We start from the raw sequence: 27,134 nt of genomic DNA on the forward strand, positions 1-27,134 counted from the left end.
GATGCAGGCACACAAGGGGGACATTTCTGCATAATTTATCATTAATCTCAGTGGAAATTATATGCACTAGGTTCCTAACCTCCCACCACCACTTCTTACTTAGAGATCAAAATTATAATGAATATGCTGATAGAAATACATCCTTTAGAAAAACAAATAGCAAGAAAATATGAGCCTGTCACACCGTGGTATGGAATGATTGTACAATTAAGCAAAAGTGTCGATTTTCATTAAGTATCCTGGGAATTTTTGGGGGAAGAACCAAATTAGTTGATGGTGGGGCATAAATATAGAAGAGACTTGGCTCATACTGTGGAGTGATGCTCCACAGTAACCAAATCCTTAACATATTTCTGACCATCCATTTTTCAATTACAAAAATTATTACCTGGTTTACGTGGTGTAAAAATAATACTTTATAAAGCTTTTTTAGGTCACCACCTTATAAAAAAATGAAGTTGAGACTTTGGGAAAAGTGCAAAGAAGAGCAGCTAAGATGATTAAAGGCCTGGAAACTAACACATATGAACAATGGTTGCAGGATTTGGATTTGGCTTGTCTAGAGGGGGAAAAAAGAATTAGGGGTGACGTAATAGCAGTATTCCAGTACTTGAGGGGCTGCCACAAAGAAGAGAGAGTCAAATTATTCTCCAAAGCACAAGAAACAAGGATGGCAACTACTCAAGGAGAGAAGCAACCTGGAATTAAGGAGAAACTTCCTAACAGTGCGGACAATTAACCAGTGGAACAGCTTGCCTGGAGAAGTTGTGGTAATCCAAAACTTCCAAGGTCCCTTCCAGCTCTATTTTGATTGAAATTGAGATTGCTTAGGTCAGGATTGGACAGTCCTAGGTGCTAGTGAGTGGTTTTCATCCAGACATCCTTCCCTAGCTAAACCCACCTCAATTAAATCTCCTGTGGGAATAAATGTGGAGGGAACCATATTAGATAGGCTAGCTGAAGGATATAAAATCAAGCAACGTTGCATTGGAAAATGTCTTGATATCCTCTGGTCCAGAATGGACCATATTAACAGCCATTTCTGTAAAGTGTAGGCATTTGCTCTTGAGGACTTTTATTCTAATAAATGTTGCTACATTATTATTCTCATATTAACTTACACGGGCAGTTAATCTATGTGAGCAATAACCTGGTAAAGAATTACTCTCAAGATCCCTGTCATCAGATCCAACAATGGATCGTGTTTTCCTCATTATTCCTCTGCTTCACCTACAAATCAAATCAAATCAGAATGGAGCTTGAAGGGACCTGGGAGGTTTTCTAGTCCAGCCCTCTGCTCAAGCAGGAGATCCCATACCAGTAATGGCGAACCTTTTATACACCGAGTGCCCAGCCTGCACGTGTTCATGCCCAAACTGAAAGGTGTGCAAATGTGTGATTGTGAGGATGTGCGCATGCATGGACATGCATGTATGCACATCAGAGATCCGAAGACCAGCTGGTAGGCGGGAGGCGAGGCATCCCAACACTGTTAGAGCAGCAAGAGGTAAGATCTTTTTATTTCACGAGCTTCTGTTTCATCGTTTGCAAGGAAACAGAAGCTTATGAAAGAAACACCACGGAAATCTAACCTGGGCAACGGTGCAGAGAGAGTCTGCGTGCTACCTCTGGCACCTGTGCCATAGGTTCGCCATCACGGTCCTATACCATTTCAGACAAGTGACTGTCCAATCTCTTCTTAAAACCCACCCCCCAGTGATGAGAAGCACCCACAATGTCTGAAGGCAAGCTATTCCATTGATCAATTGTCCTCACTGTTAGGAAGTTTCTCAATGTTTACATTGGTCCTTGAGTGCGAATAAGGCTGAACTTGGGTAAACAAGGACGGAAAAGTTCCATTAATCAGTGGAACAATTTGCCTCTAGAAGTTGTGAATCCTCCAACATTGAAAGTTTTTAAGAAGAGATTGGACAACCATTTTGTCTGAAATGCAATAGGGCTTCCTGCCTGAGCAGAGGGTTGGACTAGAAGACCTCCAAGGTCCCTTCCAACTCTGGCATTCTGTCAGATTCTGGTGAGGATACCTGTGCAGTGCAACGGATGCCTTCTCACAAGCAACTCCCTCGGCAACTCAACTGCAGTGGGATTCCTTTCCCCAGACCCTTCATCTAAAGTCCATTCATCTGGTTGTAAAATGGGCCACAGTGATTGCAAGCACAGCAGCCAGCCAGGTATTATCAATGGCGTTGCCGGTTGAGGAAATTGTGTCATCTTTCCTGAGCTGGTAAAGAGCAGGGCTGAGCGAAAAGGGAGGGGGGAAGGGCGAGCTAACCCCAACGCGGAATTCAAACGTTTCTCGCCTCTTCTCAGCCTGAGGCTTGATGGGGTAGTAGAAGGTTTTTCCAGCCGGGAGGAAACGCTTTACTTCACACCACATTTTCACCGAGGAACTGAGCTTGCAGTCTCTTTCCAGGTAAAGTCCCTTTCCGCTGACAGGGCCCGATCCACCTTCTTCGTCTGCCTGGAAGCCAGGGTAACAGCGGCCGCTCCCCTCCATCTGCGTGCCGATGGGGAGAGCGGACTTCTCGCCTCCCACTTCTCCGCTCACCTCTCTGGAAGTTTCCCCCTCGCCAACCCGTCCTTTCCAGCTCTTAGACCCTCGCGCAAAACTCTACGTCGGATGCAGGTTAGAACTCCGGGATGTACCAGTCTGAGCGCGCCGACGTGGCAGTAAATCTTCTGAAATCCTCTTAGGGCGCAGGATTAGGGTTGGCTGTTAGAGGTGGTAAGGGAAGCGGGCCCGCCCTAAGTGTCATCGAAGAGCGGGGAACCCTTCGAAGTGACTGCGCCAAGGGCGCAAAAAGAAAGCAGTGGGTGGCTCAGTGGCTAAGACACTGACCTTGTCGATCAGAAAGGTCGGCGGTTCGAATCCCTAGCACAGGTCTCCTGCGTGAGTTGGACTAGATGACCTCAAAGGTCCCTTCCAACTCTATTACTATATCTGGGTCCTTCCTAAACACCTGAAGCGAAGGGGCTTTTATTTCCCTCCCTCGGGGATCGCCCTCCGAATCAATGAAAGCTACAGTTCCGAGGGGGCCCAGGGGCCTTCCTGCATTGACTGTGTGAAGGCCCGCCAAGTAGATCAAGGGCAAGCGCGCTCCGGGTCGCTGCCTCTGCTGTAGCTTTTCCTCTCAGCCGGAGTTGCGCCCATGCACGGCAAGGAAGGAACGCCCGAGTGTGCCCAGATGTGATCGTTGCCCCAGAAAGATCGGCGCTTAATAGCGAGGAGGGGGTGCGTTTTCGGATGGGGCTCTATTTGGGGCTCTTGCCCAACTTCAACAGTGCCGCATTGATCTTGCAAAGTGGCAAATGGGTAGCCCCGATCATAACAGTCTCGTTGCCGCGAGTCCCACTGTATAACCTCAGCGAGATGCGCGCAATTTCTTGCGTTCAGTTATACTTGCGTTCAATTTCACATTGGCCACATTCGCAATGGGTAGGGAGCCATGGAGGGAGGGGGTAAGAGAGAAGGGAAGGTATATTGTTCGTTTTCTTCGTTTCCACCCCTGGCTTTCAAAACCTCAAAAAAAAAAAAAAAAGCGGCAGCCGCGGTCTCTTTAAATTTAATGGCTTGAGGTTTTTTGGCGTTCGCGCTCGCTTCCCCACCCCTCCTTTCGCGGCTGCTTTTCAGTCCCTGCGTGAGCAAAAGGGCTTCCTCTGCAGCGAAGGAAGGAAAATGCTTGTCGGCCGGAGGAGGAGGAGGAGGAGGAGAGCAGCAGCTTCCCTGGGCAGCGCTCGGCGATCAGAGACTGGCGGGGATCTTCCAGTTGCAACAAGCTGATAGCGGCGATGGGGCAGGGCGACGGCAGCTCTCCGCGGCACTGAGCGCCCAACTAGCCAGTAGCCACGCTCTTTGCCCTCTTTTCAGCCCGAAAAAGGTGCCGGACGCTTTGGGGAGAGGGATCGCTGCCCCGCGCTCGGGCGCGCGCTCTCTCTCTCTCTCCTAGCGCAACTTGCCCAGCGGATTCTTCCCCGCCCCTTTCCGATCCATCCATGCCCCGACCTGAACTTTAGCTGCCCCGGGGGCTCCGCGGAGGGAGCCACCCTAAAGCTCGGAAGCCGCGAAGATGATTTGAAAGCTCGGGGGAGGGGGCGAAAAAGGGGGAGAAGCGCGACCGCCGAGGTGGGGGGAGACTTCGGAAGATGAGCCACGCAGGTAAGGAAGCTCCGCAGCCGGGCCAAAGAAAAAGCCCGGGACTTGAGAAGGGCGCGGGCGCGCTGGGGGAATGGGGGGGGGGGGGAGAGGCATGATCTCCGCGCAACTCCCTTTGGGAAGGCGCAAGTCGAGAGGGTTCTTCGCCAAGAGTCCGAAAGGGAGACCGAGCTTCGTGCAAGCGCTCCCGGAATTAAGGGAGCGGGGGGAGAGGGTGTCGTTAGCCAGAGCCAAACATTTCTCCCAGGGCAAGACCTCCGTTAGGCCGACTCCGAAGGGCCATTTATCAGAAATGGTGTAGGCAGGGTCTCCTGCTTGGGCCGGAGAGGGGGGGGGTTGGACTAGATGACCTACAAGGTCCCTTCCAACTCTGTTAATCTGATCACCTCCCCTCCCTCCCCGGAAAAAAAGTGCTACCTTTTTTTCCCCAGAGGTCATTCTCTCCGAAGATTTATACGCCGCTGCTTCTTTTATAAAGGATCTCAAAGCAGGGGAAACGAGCAAGGCAAAAAGAAACCATGGGCAATAATAAAGAGTAAAGCCGCCGAGTAAAGTGGAATTGGGTTAGCTAGACCGTCGAAGAGCAGTTGCGGTGGATTTTTAGATATCCATTCTTTGCCATTTTTTACAGTTCTATAGGGATGTCGGAGAAAGGAGGCTTTTTACCCCACCCGCCACCTCCACCCCACTTTTCCTTTGTGCCTCTCCTTGCCTCCGGCTCCGGTTTCCAATCTTTTCGGCTTTTTGCTTGTGCTTCTTTCTTGGAATAAAGGCGAGGGAGGGGACGGAGGATGGAAAAGAAGAGGGACTGGAGTGAATCGGTTCTTGGGCGCTTCCCCCCAGCCCAAGTGGAGTCTCCCTGAACGTCTTGCGAGCGCTTGGGGAGGTCGGGTTCCGCTCCCACCCGAGAAGGTAGCCCTGTTGGATGACAGCCCTGCAGAGCCGACCGATCCTCTGGTCGGGGGCGTGGGGGTGTCATTTATAACGGTCTTTTAGAGCCAACTTTTCTTCCGGTCTCTTTCTCTTTCTTCGCCTCCTCCCCTCCTCCTCCCGCCGTCTTCCCCTCGTTGGGTCTCTTCCTGGCTGGTACCGTCCCCCTCCCCCCCCCGGCTCGGCGCCAACCTTTGCGGACTGCTCCGCTCTGTATGTGACGCCAAACCCCACTTGTCGTCGTTTCTTTGCATTGGGAATCCGCGCGTCGGAGGAGAACGGGCCGTCCGGGGAGGAGAAGGCAGACGGCGGGGTTGGCCCTGAGATAAACTGTCCCCCTTGCTCTCTCCGTTTAAGGTCGCCTCTGCCACAGAAACGTTAGGATGCGGGACATGAGGGCGGGTCTTTCTCGACTGGTGCCCTTTTCTTTATGAGTCAGTTAAGAATGATGGGAGTGCTAATTCAACGAATCCAGAGGGCACCGCTTTACAGAGAGAAAGGGTTTTTTCTAACAGTACGCGCGCGAGCGCGCACACACACACACAGAGAGAGAGAGAGAGAGAGAGAGAGAGAGAGAGAGAGAGAGAGAGAGAGAGAGAGAGAGAGAGAGAGAGAGAGAGAGAGCGTTTATTCTACCGCTTCTTAAGCCTTAGTGGTGACTGGTGCCGCTAAAACCACACAAAAGGCAGCTTTTCCAGCAGGGGGCAATACAATTGTTGCGACTGCCAAACTCTTTCCTTTTTCTTCAGTACATCCCTAGGAAATAGATGGGCCGTGCTTTCAAATTCCCATTCTCTCTCTCTCTCTCTCTCTCTCTCTCTCTCTCTCTCTCTCTCTCTCTCTCTCTCTCTCTCTCTCTCTCTCTCTGTGTGTGTGTGTAGAACTGTCATACAAAGAGGAGGGCAAGGCCAGAGAGAGAGAGAGAATGAGATTTCTGGATGGTCTTGTAAGAGTGCCTTAGAATTTCAATGGTTGTGGTGGAAAAATTACAGTTATCGGATTCTGAGGAATGGGATTTATCTCCCAAGATGGAATATTAATCAGGCCTTTCCTAAAGACAGGATCTTCCCTAGGATTGCAGGCTAAGGTCACAGGGCTCACGAGTTGTCCATCTGTGAGTCTTTATCAGAGAACAAGATGTGCTGATTGAATGCCTAAAAGAGCTTGCTGCCTTCATCAGCTTCTATGTGTGAATGGAGAAGAGGTGCCATCAAACAGTTAAACGTCCTGGCCTAACCTTGATCTCTCCAGGGTTTTGTTTTTTGTTTTTACTAGAGAGATAAATGAAAGAATAAAGACTTTGGAGAGTGATTGCTCTTCTTTAATCATCCTACCTTACTTACAAAACCTTAGAAAGGGAGATATGCAGGCATTATGCCCTTCCTTTGGTGAACTTTCCATTCTTTCTTATCACTTCATATTTTTTCTCAAGAGAAAGAGGGAGGGAGGGAGGGAGTGTGTGTGTGTGTGTGTTAAGGAAGAGAAACCAGAATACTAGCACAGGGTCTTTTGGTGGTTAGTGCTGGGAGTCACTGTTTAGAAACCCTGAAGGAAAAAGTTGCATCTAAAATTGCTTCAGAACGTAGCAATTTGTTTTTATGTAGAAATCAAATTGCAATCATTGCAGGAAGAGAGCTGTGTTATTTTGTGGGAGCCAATGATCAGGAATCTGACAGCACCAGAAGAAATTTGGTAACATTTCAATATTTTTCAATTTCAATATTTTTTGTTCGTTGATTTGGTGCCTTTGACACAGTGTTGACTCCTGGTCCCAACAGTTTTGTTTGGTGAGATTTTAGAAGTGGTTTGCCCTTGCCTTTTCCCTAGGGCTAAGAGAGAATGGATGGCCCAAGGTCACCAGGCTGGCTTTGCACCTAAGGCAGAACTAGAACTCACAGTCTCCCAGTTTCTAGCCCAGTTCCTTAATCATGATACCAAACTCATTTTGGCTCAACATACTCAAAATAATTAGAATGAGTAAGTAGCAAAATGAAATACCATTGCATAAATGTTTTTTTAAAAAGTCACAATTCTGGTTTATCCTTAGTTGTGATAGAGAAATGTACTCTATCCAAACAGATGGTGTTTTTCTTGGTAGCAGATTAGGGCCAGTAATGGTTTTTAGGCCAATTATTATCTCTCGGTCCAACCTCACAGGCTTGTTGTAGAAAAAGTGAAGGCCAGACCACTCTATATGGTGCCTTGAATACTGGAGGAAAAATGAAGACAAGTAACAAAGAACAAATGATTACAGGTAGTCCTTGAGTTACGACCACAATTGAGCCCAACATTTAAGTTGCTAAGTGAATCATTTGTTAAGTGAGTTTGCCCCACTTTATGATTTTCTTGCCTCTGTAGTTAAGTGAATCATTGCATTTGTTAAGTTAATAACATGGTTGTTAGTGAATCTGGATTCCCCATTGACTTTGGTTGTCAGAACGTCGCAAAAGTTGATCATACGGCTCCAGGATGTTGCAACCGTCATAAATATGAACCACTTGCCAAGCATCTGAATTTCGATCATGTGACCATGGGGATGCTGCAACTGTTGTAAGTGTGAAAAACAGTCATAAGTCACTTTTTCCAGTAACTTTGAACGGTCACTAAATGTACAGTTGTAAATCGAGAACTACTTGTAATCTATCACAAACTTTATTGCCTTTGAAGAAGGTCTTGGACTTCTTTTCTCTCACATAACTCACCTCCGTCCCATCCCCACAATTATTGGAATAGAGTAGAGTAGAGTGGAGTGGAGTGGAGTGGAGTGGAATGGAATGGAATAAAATAGAATTCTTTATTGGCCAAGTGTGATTGGACACACAAGGAATTTGCCTTTGGTGCATATGCGCTTCAGTGTACATAAAAAGACAAGATACATTTGTCAAGAATCATCTTTAAGAAGATGTTGGATAGCCATCTGTCTGAAACGGTATAGGGTTTCCTGCCTAGGCAGGGGGTTGGACTAGAAGACCTCCAAGGTCCCTTCCAACTCTACTATTGTATTGTATTGTATTAAGGTACAACACTTAATTCGGATAATTTTGCTATCTTCCTTATAGATTTGATTCAATCCTCAAACCAACCTCCCTGCAACATAATCCCATCTGGACACCCTGAGAATCCTGTGAATTTGGAAGCCAGGAACTTGGGACAGAGGATGGTTTATGCCAAGGAATTGGTGTTTCATTTTGACACACTCTAACATATGTACCCATTGCCTTACTCACATTGCATGTTGGAGTAGGCAACACGTTGCATGAAAAGGGAAAGGGATAATATGCAAAATAAAAAAAAAATTAGAAGGACTAAAATAAGAAAAAGAAAATACAGCTAGATCTCATTTACACTGACTAGTGTCATTCACTGGGCAATTCCATTCCTTTCTGTCTTTGGTAATCATCCTTCTGTCCAAACTCCACTCGCTGCCTTTTCTTGAGTTACACTTTAAAGAATATACATTGGAAATGCTTCACTTCTTGATAATAGTTTGAATAATTGCAATGGCTAAATGTCTGTACTGAAAATATTTAGATAACCTTTAGATAGATGACAAAGGCTGAATTTGAAGACTTTGATTATTCTAAGAATAGGCTATTATAATCTGTGGATAATGGGAGGTTATAGTGAAACATCAGCCCAATGAAAAAATGATTAATGTTGAATGGATTTCAAAGTTTTTCCTTTTCTTTAAAACTTGAAAGTTTAGCATTACATATATGAATATAACTGAGGCGATGCAAACAAAAAAAAGTCCTTCAATCCTTGTCCTATCTGCTGCTCCTCAATCTCAGAGTACCTTAGAATTTATTTTGGGATAGTCTAGATACTCATTTTATATCTGCAAGATAATCAAAGTTTTTGTTCTTTGTTATCCTTTGAAAAAAACAAAACCTTCCACGCTGTCCCTGCTTTGTGATCTAAAAAAAAGTTAAGGAAAGAAGTTTTCCTTGGAAATTAAATACAGCTAGTCCTCATTTAGTGACCACAATTAGGACTGGCAATCTGCTTGTTAGATGAAGTGGTCACTAAGTGAAAACAGGACCATGCTTATGAACTTACTCGAGCTTTCCTTGCTTTACAGACCTGCAAAGTATGTACATGAAAAAGACTGTTTACAAAGTGGCTGGTTGCAAAATTGTTTTTTCATCACTCCCGTGACTGCAAATGGACGCTAAATGAATCAGTTGCCAAACAGGGACTACCTATAATTTCTTTCCAATTACTTTTATTGGAAACGCTTGGGGAAAAAATGAATTAGAATATGTTGACTCAGCATTACTAATAATACTTGCAAATTCAGATTGTGGGCATTGTAATTTGTGAGGAATAATTTGGCAAAAGTGGACACACAGCAAATAGCACTAACAACAGCACTTAGACTTATATACCACTTCACAGTGCCTTACAGCCCTCTCTAAGTGGTTTACAGAGTCAGCGTATTGCCCCCAACAACAATCTGTGTCCTCATTTTACTGACCTTGGAAAGATGGAAGGCTGAGTCAACCTTGAGCTGGTCAGGATCGAACTCCTGGCAGTGAGCAGTGAGTTAGCCTGCAATATTGCATTCTTACCACTGCGCCACCACGACTCTTGGTTATGAATGGAAATGGTTATGACTAAGTCTTTTCAGGAGCAGCATCTCAGGTATGGAAGAACCTCTGCAGGAAAGCCTGTTGGTTATCTTTTCAGCACCCAGAGGGAAGACCTTCCTATTTTCTTGGACATTTCAGTCTCCTTATCTTGCTTTTATAGTTCAGTGTCAAGAGAGTTGCTTTGCGTGCAGAAGGTCTGAGGTTCAGCCTCTAGCAATTCCAAGCAAGCCTATAAAAGTAAACACCAGATTAAATATAAAGGGCTGTTTGAAACCCTGATGAGACACTGCCAGTCCTTGCCAACAGTGCTGGGCTAGCTAGACCGGGAGTGGGGTCTCACTCTATTCAAGGAGGCTCCCTGAGATGCATTTTAAGTAGTTTTAGCTCCATGACATTTTTAGATGCTTATATTAGCCTCTGTTGTTTATAATTGCTGTTTTAATTGATTCTTGTAATTGGTTTTTTTGTTGTTGTACTACTTTTGATTTACACAGGTTTTATTCGCGCTTTATTAGTACATTGGATTGAGAGCTATTGGATTGAGAGCTATTACCTAGAGGTGACAGATAAATCTAGAAATAAATAGCATGCAATTAAATGATTACTCTCTCAAGCAATTTGGCAGGTCTGTCATCTCCTCTACTGAAGGTTGAATGCCTTATCTCCAAGAACATTGCCTGTCTAAAAGGTAAAAGGTAAAGGTTCCCCTCACACATATGTGCTAGTCATTCCTGACTCTAGGGGGTGGTACTCATCTCCATTTCAAAGCCAAAGAGCCAATGCTGTCCAAAGAAGTCTCCGTGGTCACGTGGCCAGCATGACTAAACGTGGAAGGCACACGGAATACTGAGGAGGCTTATACTAATGTTATATTTTAGAGTACCCAGAAAATGTAGAATAAGGTACAAATGAGGTTTCTTCCTCCACTTTGGACAGAAAACTGTCCTCTTTAGACAGCAGACTAATAAAGGAGAGTATTTGTAGTTCATGGTTGAGTTCTTGGTGCTCTCTGAGCTTGCTTATTTTCTTGGCAAATGTTTCATTACCCTAACTAGGTAATAACATTGGTTCTAGTAAGGAGTGCTGTTGGCTGTCAGTTTATATTTTGGTGTCTTGCCTATCTCTGTGAGTTGGGGACATTCTTAGAGATTCTTTGGTTGGGCTGTTTTCTGAGCCGTGGTGGTGCAGTGGTTAGAATGCTGTATTGCGGGCTACTTCTGCTGACTGCCGGCTGCCTGTAATTTGGCAGATGAAATCTCACCATATTCAAGGTTGACTCAGCCTTCCATCCAGAGGTGGGATTCTACCGGTTCAGCCCGGTTTGGGCAAACCGGTAGCTCCAAAGATCAGCTGAGAGCGAACCGGTTTGTTCCGACCTTCACATGGGCCCGCCCGCCCCCGGGCTATACTCACCTATATTTCCTTGTTTTTTACCTCAGCTGATTGGCACAGCAGAATGGATTGTTGCGCCTCAACTGTTTTCCTGTGAACTGCGCATGCACACGTCAGGCACGTTAGGCGCGCACTCAGCGAACGGGTTGCTAAACCAGTAGGATCGCACCCTGCTTCCATCCTTCTGAGGTGGATAAAATGAGGACCCAGATTGTTGGGGACAATATGCTGACTCTGTAAAACCGCTTAGAGAGGGCTGTAAAAGCACTGTGAAGTGGTATATAAGTCTAAGTGCTATTGCTATTGCCATTCTGTCAGTTTATATTCTGAATATGAACTGACAGCAAACAGCACTCCTTACTAGCACTGATGATGTTACCTAGTTAGGGTAATTAAACATCTGCAAGTAAACAAACAAGCTCAGAGTGAACCAAGGACCCCTCAGGAAACAGACTGACAGAAAATTTATTTTGGTCATTGACTAATAAAAGTACAATCAATAAAATGAACAATATAAAACTATCCCGTGACAACAAGTTGCCTGCCTGTCTGTCCTCTTGGGAAGAAAGCAGCTTCACAGATGAGCACCTACCAGGCCTCAGTTGGATGTGGGTAATGCCTAAATATCTTAAACTAAAAACAACTAAATGCACATGCACCACCCAGACAAATCCCAAAGTTAGTCTAAATCAGGTTTTAAAATTGATAGTACTAGAAAAAAATAAAATAAAAGTCTATATCTTATGCTGATCAAGTTAGCTTTACCCCAGTATCATATACAAAGAAGGCCAGGGCTACTCAGTATTCTCTATTTCTTTCAGTTACCCATTTTTCTTTCTTCATGGACTTAAAAACCATCTTCCAAATATAACCAATCTGCCCCTCCACCCAAGAAGAAATCCCATAAATATTATTGTAATTCTTTGGGCTTCTCCTGAAGATGTATTCGATGTTTCTCATGAGAAGGAAGCTTTTTTAAAAAAAAAACTCAGTTTTAGTCAAAATCTAATGACATAACACTACCCCTTTCCCCAGCTCCCCAAAATTGAACAAGTCACACTGAAACTTGTTTTAGTTCTCCCAAGTCTGCTTTAAGTGGGGTGTTTGTGATCTGACTAAGAGTCTCATTGCATAATTAGAGGGGACACAGGTTTGACTTAGAGTCAAGCACTCGTGCTGCCTTCTTTCCAATAATGTTAAATACAAGGAGAAACCTAATCTGCCAGAGCATTACCAAAGTTTGTTTGTTTGTTTTATTGAATTTATATAGCTGCCTACTCGTTCACAGCAACTCTAGGCAGCTTACAGACAATAAAAACCCAATGTAGAAAAAAAATAAAAAAATAAAAAGTAATAAAATAATTATAAAACAATAACACCCCTCCCTCCCTCGGTGTCAACACACACTCAAATCATCCATTTAATGGGTTCCATCCTACTCTTGGTTCCCCAGGCTGCTGGCAACACCACCTCTTCAGGGCCTTGCGAGTGGGGGGCAATCTAATTTCCAGAGGGATAATGCTCCAGAGAGTGGGAGCCACTACAGAGAAGGGCCTTCTTCTAGATCCCACCAGATGCATCTCCTTAGGGGCAGGACCCACAACATTTCTTGCCTCCCTGCTCTAGTAGGTCAAGTGGATATGATCGGCAAGAGACTTTTTCACCCTTAAACAGTGACAAAGGAGGTGAAGTGGAGAAAGTTAAATTCGAAATGTTTCTAAATTTAACTTTACAAATCAAACAACATTGGGTAGTTATTAGTTTATACCTCCTCCCATATGAAACATTTGGAGGGGGGGGAAATAAGAGAATTACAAATTATATCTAAATCTGCTGTAAAACCATGAATAAGCTAGAATCATTGTATATCAGGAGATATCGTGAGCATCGTAAGTACAATGGCATCATATACAACATGGTATGATATTACTAGAAAATGTAGGTTTATTGCTCTCAGCAGCAACCAAGATCTGGGCTGTTATTGCTTTAGGCTAAGGGGGTCAAATTCGCCACATCATGTTGCTGTCACGTGATGTTTCATGATGTTTTTCCCATTTGCGAGCTGGGGCGGGCGTGGCCTGTGCGTGCTGCATCTACCCTGCAGGCCGCCAGTTTGACATCCCTGATTTGGGCTATAGATTTGGGGGAATTTGCAAAATCAAACTTTGTGTCAAAGTGGCTTCCTTACATATCCTAAATTGACTAGATATCCTAAGCTCTGAGGTAATCTTCAGATGCCAGTTAAGTTGGCTACGTGCCATTTAACCTTTGGCACCTGTTACAAAATATCTTGGCTTGGTCCTGGAAATCATGATTCTTCACTTATAAGTATAACAATCTGATACACATAGGGGCACACACACACACACACACAATCTGCAAATGAGTAAAACCTGAGGGATGTGAAATCAATGACATCTTGGATTTATTTACTGTTGCATCCTGAGATAATGTGGATGACAACTCAGATGGTTTACAACCTTAGCAGAGATTCTCTGACTGGAATTATGTCCTTGTAAATCACTCAACCCTTGATTTTAATGATTCCTGTTACATATATAAAGTCAGGCCATCAAGCATATGCTCCAGATTTATCTGAATGCTGAAAAATGTGAATATGGCTTATCTGTACAATCCTATTAAACATTGGTTTATTGAGTGGTTAAGAAAGCCCAAAGGGCAGAATTGTAGATTTCACTTCAGTGCAGTAATCTGGAAATGAGCTAAAATAAATGAAGGTTAATTGGTTGATTATTATTAGAATTTGCATTGATTGTCTCAGTTTTACTGAAACTGTAATTACTAGCGACGTGAAACAAATTTTGTTGGATAAATCAGTGAGAACCGCCTATTAAAAGGGGGCAGCTATGCTGATTCTAGGTTTTTGAGGGCAGAGGGGAGCAGCTTTAGAGAAGTTGTGTTGTCCAAGTAGATGTATGTCTGTGCTACCAAGAGCAATATCAGTCCAATGGAGGAGGTTGCTATAATCCCTCTTCTATTGCTCTTGTGGAAAAAAGGAGGATCCTGATCTTCCAAGTGTGTGAACTTTAGCTGGAGTCAACCCCGATGCTAGTTTTTGTATGAATTGGAACCTATACATATATTACTTTATTTAGAACTGGAAGAGTCTATGACTGTCATGGTTCTGAGTAATGGCCCAATCAATTCAGGACTCTGAGGCTGTGGCTTTTCTCAAAGATCCATTTTATTGGGTACAGCATATCGGCACATTTAAATGTGAAACCAAGTCTAGAGATTTCCCACATTTTGTTATAATAAAAGAAATAGATATCACTCACCCCCTCTAGTATCACTGGTCATGTTAACCAACTAAGTGGATGGCAGGTTGCTCAGCTACTCCCCCCGGCCCGTTAGGAGCTCTTGTTGAGATGACCTTGATTCCCACTGGCCTTTTCGCTGTAATATCTGGCATCTGGAAAGAAATTAACCCCCTCCCCATAGTTCCCCCTCCCCCATATGTATGGCAACTAAGAAACAAAGTAATGTTGTGGTTCGCCAGTGGCCTGCAGAGCTGGCAGCAGAGTTGGACAGCAAGGAGGTTGGGGAGGAACATGGGCCAGTCCTAGTCTGGGGAAGGCTCGGACAAGGGCTCTGTGTCAGAGCCAGAGAGGGGGCCAGAGCCATCTAGGAATTACGTGCTGCCTCCGGAGCCTCCAGAGTCAGACAGCAGCGAGGCAGAAGAACAGGCTCCCCCTGTTCCCAGGGTGCACATGCGCAGAACTTCCAGAAGGCAAGAACAGTTAAGACAGAAGGAATGACTTGGGAGTAAGGCTTGGAGGTGATTGGCCCCTCCCATAGGACATAAAGGAGGAGCAAAGGCACATGAACCTTTGCAGGAAGCAATTTGGTTCATACTGATCAGTTTACCTTCTGAAGCTCCGTTGTGACTCTTTGCTCCGTGTGGCCTTGCCAAGCTAATTGCCAATTAAGTCTTTGGCAGCATTTCAAGGAAGATAAAGGTGGGTGCTTATCAGCCTTATCCCGAAAGACTTTGGCAGCCTACTGTAGGATTCTTTACAACTATTTGGGACTCATTACGAGCTGTGAATGAACATAATTCGCAGCCTTTGAAATAAAAAGAAGTTTTGGGGGGCTAAGCATGTGCTTTTTACTGTATCAGGAAGCCTAGGTCAGAACAAGTAAAAGGAACGTGGCTTCAGCTAAAGTTGTTTTGAGAATTGACAGGCTGTTTTTGTTTCTAACAACATGCAAACTAATATTCTTAAACCAGTTGCTATTGTTTCACTCCTATCCAATAAAATAAATTTGGCAGAAACTGATAATATGTCACAGATGGAGAAGGCCAATACTGTATAAACAGTTTGGAAGAGTAAATTTTTACCCAATTAAATTTCAAAATTGAAATATATATGCTCATCCTTTGGCATTGACAGCTCAATTCAAGCAGACCTGTGATCTTAGAATATATAATTCCATCAGCTGAATCTTAAGCATGGACAGAATGTGTTTTTGGACATCGTCTTTGTCTGAGAAATAACTTTCTAGGCATACTGGATTTTCCTTGGAGGATGCAAAGACAAGGACATGGGAAGATGTGCTATCAGTTTTGCTTTCAATTGAGGACCACTTGATTCAATTTAAATTGTCAGCCAAGCAAAGGCTATTGATTTGTAGAGACAGTGATTGACAATGTGACTGAGCTGTTCCCCTGTTTTCCCCTGTCCCTCTTCTGTCTTTCTACTTTCTGTCTCCCACAAAAAGTTAACACATTCCCAGAACTATTGGGATTTTTTTTATTGTATATGACTCTTCCATCATAGTTTGGCAAAATGCAAATTCTCCCTATGGATTTGTGCAGATAAAATGCTACTGTTTGGAGCAGAAGCAGAATGTGTTTTTAGAAAGATAACAACAATTCAGTCTTCACAAATGCCAGAGAGCAAGGGGCATCTCAGAAGAGAGAATATATTGATTAGAATATGACACTGCTTCATGAATGCACGGTTTGGATCTAGAAAGACAATATAATTTGCATTAAGGTATTAAAAGTTGCATGATTGAGTTATGGTCAGCAAAATAATAGAAGTTATTATCTTGAAGATCATGAGGATTCAAACTGCTCCTGCAGTACAATAATACTCGAAAACTGACTGATATTATCTGAACTACAAATGGTCAATGTTCAGCTGGTTAGGTATAAAATAACCAAAATCTTGTCTATGTGAGTGGGTTTGTATGTATGTAATTCTATCTGTCTATCACATCATATCATACAGTATATCATATCAATCCTTCCATATTATATCCATCCTTCCATCTCTATCTCTATCCCTATCCCTATCCCTATCCGTCTATCCGTCTATCCGTCTATCCGTCTATCCGTCTATCCGTCTATCCGTCTATCCGTCCATCCGTCCATCCGTCCATCCGTCCATCCATCCATCCATCCATCCATCCATCCATCCATCCATCCATCTATCTATGTATCACTTTTTCCAAACGTCTCAATTTCACTGTAGTGATTGGTGGTATAAAGGTTGTCCAATTCATTTAGAATATTTCCTTCAGACAATGAATGACTGCAAAAAAATTCTGCCTCATGAGAGTAGAATTAAAAGTAGAAGTTGAGCTGTACTGCACAAAGAGTAGTCAGCATCTTTACAGATTATACAAATTAACAGAGTTGGAAGGGATCTTGTAGGTCACCCAAGCAGGAGGCCCTACACCATTTCTGACAAATGGCAGTCCAATCTCTTCTTGAAAGCCTCCAGTGATGAAGCTCCCACAACTTCCGAAGGCAAGCTGTTCTAGTGGTTGATTCAGAGACAATGATGGTTATTTATCAAAAATATTTACATGTTGCTTCTTGGAGGCTAAAAGTAGTTTATGATCAAATAGGACACAGTTTTGCTCTAAGAGCTGAAAACATGGTGTTCTTTGTAGGCATCCTAGCATGGTGCACAGTCTAGTTTCCCACTTTGTTGGCAAACCATGAAAAACTTCCTATGTGTCAAAGGGACACCGGAAGAAAAGCAACTAACAAATATTTACTACTATACAGGAAATTAAAAGCCGACGGTTTCTTAACCACTTTCATCACAAAAGAAAACTGCTCTCCTATCTTAGAGATCCTTTGAAAATTTAAACTAAATGGGATTCTTGAAAGGGACACAGCCCTGCGGGAACCAACTCTCATCCAGAGGAAAGTGGACAAGCAGAGGAAGAAGCAAAGCCTGACAAGGAAGCTTCAAACAATAAGGGGAGGAGACCTATGAAAAAGTGATGCTGGATAGTTTTCCTTAGGCTTAGAGTGTGGTTGTCGCCTCCTAGCTTCCCCCTCCTCCCCCTGGCAGTTGAATGGCCCAGTTCCTGAAGTAAACAAACATTTTATACGATTTTTTTTATAACTTAAAAATGCCTCCTGCACAGGTCACTTTCAATTGTGAAACAGAAATGGTGCAAATGTTTCTGTCAAGTATGATTGAAATTCTTCCTAGGAAAATTTCCAATTTTTTTATGCCTGTGTAGAGAAACCCTACTCCCAATTGAGGAAACAAGTAAAGGAATCTCATTCAGTAATAAAACACAGCAATGAACACCTCACAGCAGAGAGGGAGGGTGGCAGCATGAACTGGCCAGCATGAAACTTGGGGGAACGTGACTATTGGGGATCCCCAGATATTTCTTTGTTTTACACCATGTGGTTCACATCCCTGCAAATGGCAGGCAGCATAGCACATTTCTTACCAGTGTCATGAAGAAGAGATACTTCAGATTGCCAGTCTTGGGTTAAATAAATCGTGTTCTCTCTATTTATGAAGTGGTTCTTTATGGATGTAGCAGGCAGACCACTGAGTTCTCTATAGCAGTGATGGCTAATCTTTTTGTCATCGCGTGCTCAAAGTGCCCACACCCATAATGCAATGTGCACGTTATCCCCCCCCCCATGCAACACGCCCCCCTCACCCATTTTTGGCTTCCAGGTTGGTGCAGGAGCCCCCGCGCCCCATTTTGGCTTCCAGGTTGGTGCAAGGGGCCTTCCAGGCCCAAAACGGAGCACAGGGGGCACTCAGGCCCTGTTTTGGGCCTGGAAGGCCTCAAGCACCAACCTGGAAGCCAAAACGGGGCGCGGGGGCTCTTGCACCAACCTGGAAGCCAAAAATGGGTGAGGGGGGTGCGTTGCATGCGGGGATCATGTGTACATTGCATTATGGGTGTGGCCGTGCACGCTTTCAGCACGCAATGACAAAAAGGTTAGGCCCAAAAATGCAATGGGCATGCGTGGCAGAGACCTGAAGACCAGTTGGCCGGCACGTGGTACGCGTGCTTGTATGGTGGAGCTGGGCTGGGGCGATGGCTGGCGTGCCTGCAGAGAGGGCTCTGCGTGCCACCTGTGGCACAGGTGCCATAGGTTTGCCATCGCAGGCCTACAGCGAAATTTAATGATTTATTTAAAAACTAAGCCAAATTGTTTCATGTTTTCTATTCTTTTTGTACTTTTTGGATTTTTTTAAATACTAAAATACAATACATATATAATTAAAAGAGCAGTGGCAAGACTGTATCTGGAGATCACAGTTATTCAAGACCAACCTTACTAGAACAACATTCAGAGTTGCTGGGACTGCAGTCCTCAGAATTTCCAGCAAGCCTGGGAATGGAGGATGGAATTTTGTTATTTGATACAGATGAACAGCACCAAGCCGAGGAACGATTGGTTTAAAACATAAAATGCCACTGTTCCATTATAACAAGAGAGTGTATGGGCATTTAATGAATGTCTTTTGATAAGAGAATTAATGAAATATGATCAAATAAATCATGATCAAATAAACAAAAGCTTAGGGATAGATTGGATTTTTTTTAAAAAAAAATGCGGCCTTAGAATAATGCAAGGGAATCTTACACTGATTTCTATTTTGAGATAATAAACAAGAGTCTAAGACAGTGGTAATTCTGTTGTGTATCTCATGCTGGCAGACAGCAACAAGGCTCATTGTGATATCCTGAGCTGGGGTGTGGTGAAGAAAGCTACTATTTCTTTTTCTGTAACTAAAACAGAACCCAAAGCTGCCAAGGCCATCAATCATAAAGCCTTTGTGAGCATTTACAGTGGTGTTAAAACAAAATAAAGCTGCTTGCCAAAAAGACATGCCCTTTATACTGTTGTCGATAAGAACAAGCAAAACAACTGAAGAAATTATATGGTGAATTTATGCTGATACCAGTTATAGTCCTCTACCTTAATTACAAGCAGGACCCTTTCTAATTAGCATAAAGAATTTGATTTAAGCAGAGTGGAGTACTTTGAAGTCCTATCCATTTTGTGGGAGATGGCATGATTCAAACTCACTGTTAGAGAAAGATGTGATACTGGTTCGAACTGGACTTCTGTTTAATTGGCAATGAGCAGCAGTCCAGTAGAATATTTTTGGACATGTTTGCTACTGATTGACTGACGACCTGGTTATTATCTTCAAATGTCTGAACCAGTGGTGGGTTCATACTGGTTCATACTGGTTTGGCTGAACTGGTAGTGGTATGGCATCCTGGGTCGCTGGAACTGGCAGCGACCCAGGCCTGCCATGCCCCTGAACCGGTTCCCTGGTGTCTTCTGCCATCGCTGGCATGTTTCTGCACATGCGCGGAACAGTTTTCAGTCAACTGCGCATGCGTAGCAGTGGGCATGGGCGTGAGTGAAGCGAGCAGCGTGGCGGGCGTGAGCAAAGCGAGCAACGCACATGCAAAACACACTCTCAGAAAACTGGTAGTAAACCGGTTAGGAACCCACCACCAGTCTGAAGACTATTAAGTTGAGGGAGCAAATACATTCCTGTTGCTCTAGAGGTCTGGATGAAAATTTTTGGAGAGCACAGACTGGCTAACATTAGGAGATAATTTCTAAATGTTAGCATTATTCAACAGTGCCTGCTGCAAGAAATAAAAGTCTCTTCTTTAGTGGAGATATTTTCAGCAATCACTAGATGACCACAACATCCACAAGGATGTTGTAAATGCATCTATTATTATAGATTTTATTTTGAACAGAGGTTTAGATGAGTGATCACCAAGCTCCTTTTCAGTTCTATCTATGGAAGACTTCATTTGTTAGTGGAAAATAAAATTCTAATAAATTAACAGCTGAGGTGGCACAGTGGTTAGAGTGCAGTTCTGCAAGCTAGTTCAGCTGTCTGTTAGCTGCAGTTCACAATTCAAATCTCACCAGGCTCAAGGTTGACTCAGTCTTCCATCCTTCCAAGGTGGTTAAAATGAGGAGCCAGATTGTTGGGGGCAATATGCTGACTCTGTAAACAGCTTAGAGAGGGCTGTAAAAGCACTATGCAGTATATAAGTCTAAGTGCTATTGCTATTAGAGAAATCTCTTATGACTGCAATTTCATGGGCCTTCCTTGTGCTCTGTAATTTTTATTTATGTACCGTATTTTTTGGACTATAAGACACACCAGAGGATAAGATGCACCTAGATTTTGAAGAGGAAAACAAGAAAAAAATAGTTTTTGGCCTCCACACATCCCGTTTTTGCCCTCCCCAGCCCCCAGGAGCAGACCTCCGAAACCTCTGCGTTCCCCGTTTTTGGCAAAAATGGGATGCACGAGGATTTCAGGAGGGCAAAACCAGGGCTGTATTCAGTCTATAATATGCACAGATATTTCCACCCATTTTTTTTTGGGGGGGGGGGGGACTGCAGCTTATAGTCCAAAAAATATGGCTTTTATTTTTGTGCTTTCAATTCAGTTTTGACTCTTGGAGACTCTCTGAACTGGTCCTTATAGTTTACTTGGCAAGCTTTCAGAAGCTTTGTTGCTGTCTAAAGCTGAGAAAAAGTGATAGGCCCAAGGTACCCAGCAGACTTTGTGCCTCAGATAGAATTCACCATCTCCCATTTTGTAGCCTGGGACCTTAATCTCTAGACCAGTGCTTCTCAAATAGTGGGGCGGGCCCCCCAGGGGGGCGCGAGGCTCCGTAAAGGGGGGCTCAGCTCAAATTATTTTATATATTTTTGTTTTGCAGGTTAAGTTTTTTTAAATATTGTGTTTCTTTAAATCCTGTGCTCCTTTAAATCTTTTCTGCTACAGTTAATAAAGCTATTCTTTGTTGTAAATTGATCCACATTTCTTTCTTTTTTTATTCTCTTATATGTTAATAAGGATAAGGTGTTATGCAGAGGTGTACTTATAACAATTTTATAGACAAATGATACTATTTACAGTCGCGCGGGGGCGCGCGAAATGTTTTCTTCTTCCTAGGGGGGGATGACAGAAAATAATTGAGAAGCACTGCTCTAGACCAAGGTTGTTAAACTGGATTTCTTTGAGGGCCAGATCAGCATTGTAGTTCTCTGCCATGGTTGGGGGGGGGGGGGAGATGGAATGGATGCCTCCTGCAGTACTTTTCCAGGCAAAACGAAGCATGTGGAGACCATGCACGACCCTCCACCCATGCCCCGTTTTGACTGACAAAATGCTGCAGGAGGCTATCCAGGCCAAAAACGGGGCCCATGGACCTTGAGTTTGACATCTGTGTTCTAGACCAAACTGGCTTTTGCACTCTAATAGCTGACTAGTAGAATTGTGTCCTAGTGTACAATTTTTGGCTCTGGAAGTTTGCCTAGATGGGGAAGGGGAGTGAAGTTTGCATAGATGGAGGAGGAGTGAAGGTTTTTTTTTTCAGCACTCCATGAATAATGAACCACAGAATTGTATTTATTTAATATGGATTATATAACATTTTGGATCCTTATTTAGTCCATTATCTGGGTTTTCATAGGAAACCAATGAACCATAGCCTAAGAGCAATGGCCTTTCTGACTTTTAAACTAGGTTCTCATCACATGATCATCACTTTACAGTCAACCATTAACCTGTTTATAATTCCCTACTTTGCACCTATCACCACACAGTCATGCTAATGAAGTTGGGGACTACCAGTTTGGGGAATACATAGATGTTTACTATCTCCACTCTTTCGTGGTATCCCATATGACCTTATGCCATGACAATAGTGGCTAGACTTCTCCACATCAGTAGCTCTTTCTCTACAGTCATGCCAGTTCTTCTTGCTCCTGGCTCCCTCAAGTCTTGGCTATGAATTTTCTTTGGAGTTCTTGACTAGGGAAGAGTAGTTTGACCCAAATTGTCTTGGCATAATTTTGGCTAACAGTGCCCTCTTTTCATCTAGTACTGACTGGTTTAGCAGACTTATGCAGCATGATTGACCCTTAACTGAACCAATGAAAAGCCTGTAAAGCCCACTTTATTCTACAGACGAATCTAGAGTCAGGCTTAAGTGCTATATCTGATTTCTTCCCCCCTCTTGCTTAAAATAAATTATATCATTGAGGTAAGGCCAAACCTCAAGATCTTCTCTGTGTGAGACTAATGGTGTTGGGAGTGTGTATCTCTAGAAAAAAGATAATTGAAGGGAGATGCTTGAAATACTTGAAGAGAAAGCATAAGGAAGAAAGCCAGAACTTTTCTCTACTAGGAGCATAGTTTTAAGTTACAAGAAATAGATCCAGGTTGCATATAAGCATCTTCACAGGGTAGTTTATCAGATGAACTTATTACTAAGGGAAGTTATGTGAGCTTTTTTAATTTGCTGGATGTGGACAAGCAGGATGCACAGCCATCCAACCGGAATGGTTTCACTTAGATTTTTGCACTGAGCAAAAATATTCAAAGTCCTGCTCCCTTTCTGGTCTTCTCTGAATCTAAGTAGTAGTGCTGCTGATGTTGGAAGGAAAGCAGACTTTGAGAAGGAGCTTGCTTGAGGCTATGCAGGCTGAATGGAGCAGTTTCTTATTCCTGTTTCCCACCAATCCTGCAAATACACTAAAGCTATCATTCCCTCTATTTTGCATATCTACAAAGGAGTATATTAATAACCAAATGTTTCTTAGTAATGTAGAAGCTTGTTAATATAACATTTCCTGGTGTTTTCTTTTCTGTTCCAGATCTTACAAAACCACCACTGGCCCCCAAACCAAAGATCTTCAGTCATCTGGCTTCCATAGCTGCTTCCAAATTTCCTCCATCACTATCAAGGGCTGGCACACTTCATAATTCAAACTCTATGTCCAGGGGTCCAAAACCACCCATTGCTCCCAAGCCAAAAATCTCCGCTGACAACGATCCTGCAATTTTACAGAGATCCAGCGTTTATGCTAATAATACCTTTAACAAATATCCCAACGGAAAACTGGAAGCAGAACTGTATGAAGAAAACCAGTGCAACAACACGGAGTGTCCAGAATCAGAAGACGGCAATGAATACATCGTAATTCCTGATGTTGAACTGACTGATAAAACATACAGTGACTTTGAGCAGGAGCCAGCCGTGAATGAGATTTTACACACTCTTGAACCCGTAGGTGAGGAAGATGGTAATTGTACGGATAGCAATGATGTAGGCGATGGCCCAATAAATGTAATGAAGAACAAGGATACTGAGTCGGTGCGAGATAACTCTGTGAAATCAACTGAAATCCCAGCACTTGATTCCCTTGAATTTGAAAGTGAAAAAGAAGATGGTACAAGAGATGAATATGAAAAAGTGGACAGTGAAAATCCTCCCAGCGAGATCCAAATGAACTGTGCAGATGAAACTCTAAGCAAACTGGATTTGATAAATGATAACAATGAATATAACATGGACGGCAAAATATTGAATGGGGAATCTTTGAAAGAAACTATATATGATGATATCATTTTAAGGCATTTGGAGGAGCCAATATCAGCAGGGGAAGGTGTGCCTCTGATTTGCAAAGGTTTAAATGCAATACAGTTTTTAGAAGAGGAACAATTAAACACCGATCTAGAATTGGACCCAGCAAATCACAGCGATAATAATTCATCCTGGAGTAGAGAAAGAGAACTTACAGAAGATGCTGATGTAAATACTGATGCTCAGATTGCTAATGATTCTGAAGTGGACACGGAGTTAGAACCAAGTGGATCTGAGCCTGGTATTGAGACATTTAGCGGGGCCACTGATGAAATGGATGAAAAGGAAGATGAAATAGATCTAAATGCTGAGGGAGAAGATCTTGACAACGTTTGCCAAACTACTGAAGTGAAGAATGTGGTAGAAATACCAGAGACTGAATGTGAATCAGGGGAAGGTTTTGGAGAACAAAATGAAACAATAGACACAGAGACGATGGACGATAGCTGCCAGATCATTCCATTTGGAAATGAGGGCAGTGAGGATCCTCAGGATTCTCCAGATGAAGATCTGGGTGAAGATTTGTCAGAAAAAGAGACTGAAATGCCTGATAATAACCTGTCCCTCAGTTCTGAAGATACTAATGGGCACAAGCCTGACTCACAGCTTAGAAAAGAATCTAAGTCGGATGTTTTACTTGGAGATCACAGTGCAAGTGAATGTACTTTAGAAGATACACATTTGGCTCACCAAATACTCGAGGAGGATCATAGCAATAAAGAGAAAACTGCCCCAAATCCAACCAGAGAAACATCAACTGAAAATTCTGGCCTTTCGACTGGAGAATTGGCTAAGCTGGAAATAAACTCAGCCAATGAATGTGTGATTGAGGAAGCCACAATGGTCTCCGAAATGTTGGTTGGGCTTGATAGCAATGGAGAAGTAGCCAGTGATTCCCTAGATGACCCATATGTCCTTGGAGACACTTTGCCTACAGCAAATGAAATTCTTTATGCTGGAAGAGAAACGCAGGAGGCTGATATCCAAAACAGCTCAAGTGATTTCAGGGAGGGAGAGAACACAGAAAATGAAAACCACTTGCTTTCCATAGATCGGAAAAACATTGTTACTAGAACAAGGTCCCATTCTGGGAAAGTACCTGGTTATGTGCCAGAAACAGTTCCAGAAGAAACAGGGACCGACGCTGAATTGCAGACATTGAGCACAAATACCATGATTACTGAAAATGTAAGACACAGTTTATGTTGGGCAGAAGGAAAATCTATAGAGCTGGCTAGAACGCTGCCTGCAAAGCCAAGGCGCTTCATTTTGTACCCTCGATCTTATTCAGTGGAAGGCAGAGATATCCCCGTCTCTCTGTATCGAGAAACTGATAACTCTATATTAGATTATAACAGATTAAACAGGACAGATGAGCTGGCTTTGCCATACGTAATTGGTTCCTCGGGTAGCTTTTCCCAGAGGAATCACCTTACATCCAGTGGGGTTTCCACGCCTTCCTCTGTTGTCGATATTCCACCTCCCTTTGAACTAGCCTGTATCACCAAGAAACCCATCACAAAAAGCTCCCCCTCACTTTTAATAGACAGTGAATCTCCTGATAAGTATTGCAAGAAAAAGAAGTCCTCGTTTAAAAAATTCCTCACTTTGAAATTCAAGAAGAAGGCAGAAAACAAAGTCCACGTAGATGTTCATGTTTCTTCTTCAAGATCCTCCTCCGAGTCTAGTTATCACGGACCTTCCAGGGTGATGGAACTGGACAGAAGAAGCTTGAGTAGTTCACCTCAGCTGTTATCACGGACTGCCAAACTGAGGGCTTCGGAGTCTCCGACTGTTCTCTTCTATAAGGACGGCAAGAGAAAAGGAACACCCAAAATGTTTAGCAGAAGTGTGTCAAGGGTAGAGTCATTTGAGGATCGTTCGAGGCCACCTTTTATGCCACTACCTTTAACGAAGCCCCGGTCTATTTCATTTCCCAATGCTGATACTTCTGACTATGAGAATATCCCAGCCATGAATTCTGATTATGAAAATATACAAATACCTCCACGAAGGCCCACTAGGGCAGGAACCTTTACTGAATTTTTTGAAGATCCTAGCAGGGCCTTGTCTGCTGCAAATGAGAATGACGGCTATGTGGATATGAGCAGCTTTGCAGCCTTTGAAAACAATAAGCAGCAAGCCACTAACCAGGAAACAGAAAGGTATTGTAGCACATATTTATATAAGGCCTGCTAGCTTTGACCACAGAAGGCTAGACTTCCTGTGTATTGGGAGCTAAAGGCCTATTCTCAAACTTCTTGGCTTATCTTACTTTTTTCAGGAAATGCTTTCTATAAAGTATTTAGAATAGGGCATGTGTGTGTGTGTGTGTGTGTGTGTGTGTGTGTGTGTGTGTGTAAGTTAAATGTTCCCTACTTCCATTACTTATCAGAGAATTGATTTTCATATCTGTGACCCAATAGTAGATCAAGTTAAATTTTATGAATCTTCTGTAAAGTTTGGACTGAAACTTGCTCATTTTCATTTTGAATAATGCTTCTACACTGTGGATGCAACTTTGAACTCTTCGGTGTATACAGGTAGTCCTGGACTTATAACCATTCGTTTAGTGACTGTCTGAAGTTACAATGGCACTGAAAAAAGTGACATAACCAGGGGTGAAATCCAGCAGGTTCTGGAGAACTGGTAGCAGAAATTATGAGTACTTCTGAGAATTGGCAAATACCACCTCTGGCCATCCCCAGAGTGGGGTGGGAATGGACATTTTGCAATATCCTTCCCCCAGGAGTGGGGAGGGAATGGGGATTTTGTAGTATCCTCCTTCTGCCACACCTACCAAGTTCCTGTAGTAAAAAAAAATTGAATTTCACCGCTGCTTATAAACATTTTTCACATTTACAACCGCAGTGATTAATTTAACAACTGTGGCAACAAAAGTCATAAAATGTGCCAAAGTTTAACAATTTAAGATAACTTAACAACTATCTTGCTTAGCAATGGAAATGTTGGGCTCATCCTTATGGTCATAAGTCAAGGATTACCTGTAGAAGTTCCAGGGCAGAATTTTCCTCTAAACTATTATGCAGTCTACCCTTCCTGTTTCTTTGCTATTGTGCTTATCTGTTCCGCTAAAGTTATAGTCACTTTTGGTTTCCGGAAGTGTAAGATTGAGTCTATAGCTTAGACTTCCTCTTGGTACAGCCATTATGGTACGGCCTGTTCAAAGTTCATGGTTTGTATAAAAGTTTTCATAATCAATGTCTGGGGAAAATGTCTGAACGAATTTCAAAATCTGTTAGAAACTCTGTGTTCTAGAATATGTGTTTTTCTAATCATTTGGAGGGAGAAAGATAGAA

At 43.2% G+C, this 27,134-nt stretch overlaps 1 protein-coding gene across 4 annotated transcripts in view; it reads left to right on the forward strand.

The window, feature by feature from the left end:
- Positions 1-2,293: 2,293 nt before the first annotated feature.
- FGD5 (FYVE, RhoGEF and PH domain containing 5) overlaps positions 2,294-27,134 on the forward strand; it is a 169,129-nt gene continuing 144,288 nt past the window's right edge. For 2 of the 4 annotated variants that reach the window (XM_081937783.1, XM_081937784.1), the window contains exons 1-2: positions 3,724-4,177; positions 23,045-25,979. In XM_081937783.1, coding sequence (XP_081793909.1) covers positions 4,165-4,177; positions 23,045-25,979 — 2,948 coding nt within the window. In that variant the 5' untranslated portion in view covers positions 3,724-4,164. Of the gene's footprint in view, positions 2,435-3,722; positions 4,178-23,044; positions 25,980-27,134 lie in introns of those variants that run through there. The other 2 variants (XM_081937785.1, XM_081937786.1) reach the window with 2 other exon arrangements.

Source organism: Natrix helvetica (genome assembly GCF_964273705.1).
Source record: "Natrix helvetica genome assembly, chromosome: 1".
NCBI lineage: Eukaryota > Metazoa > Chordata > Lepidosauria > Squamata > Natricidae > Natrix > Natrix helvetica.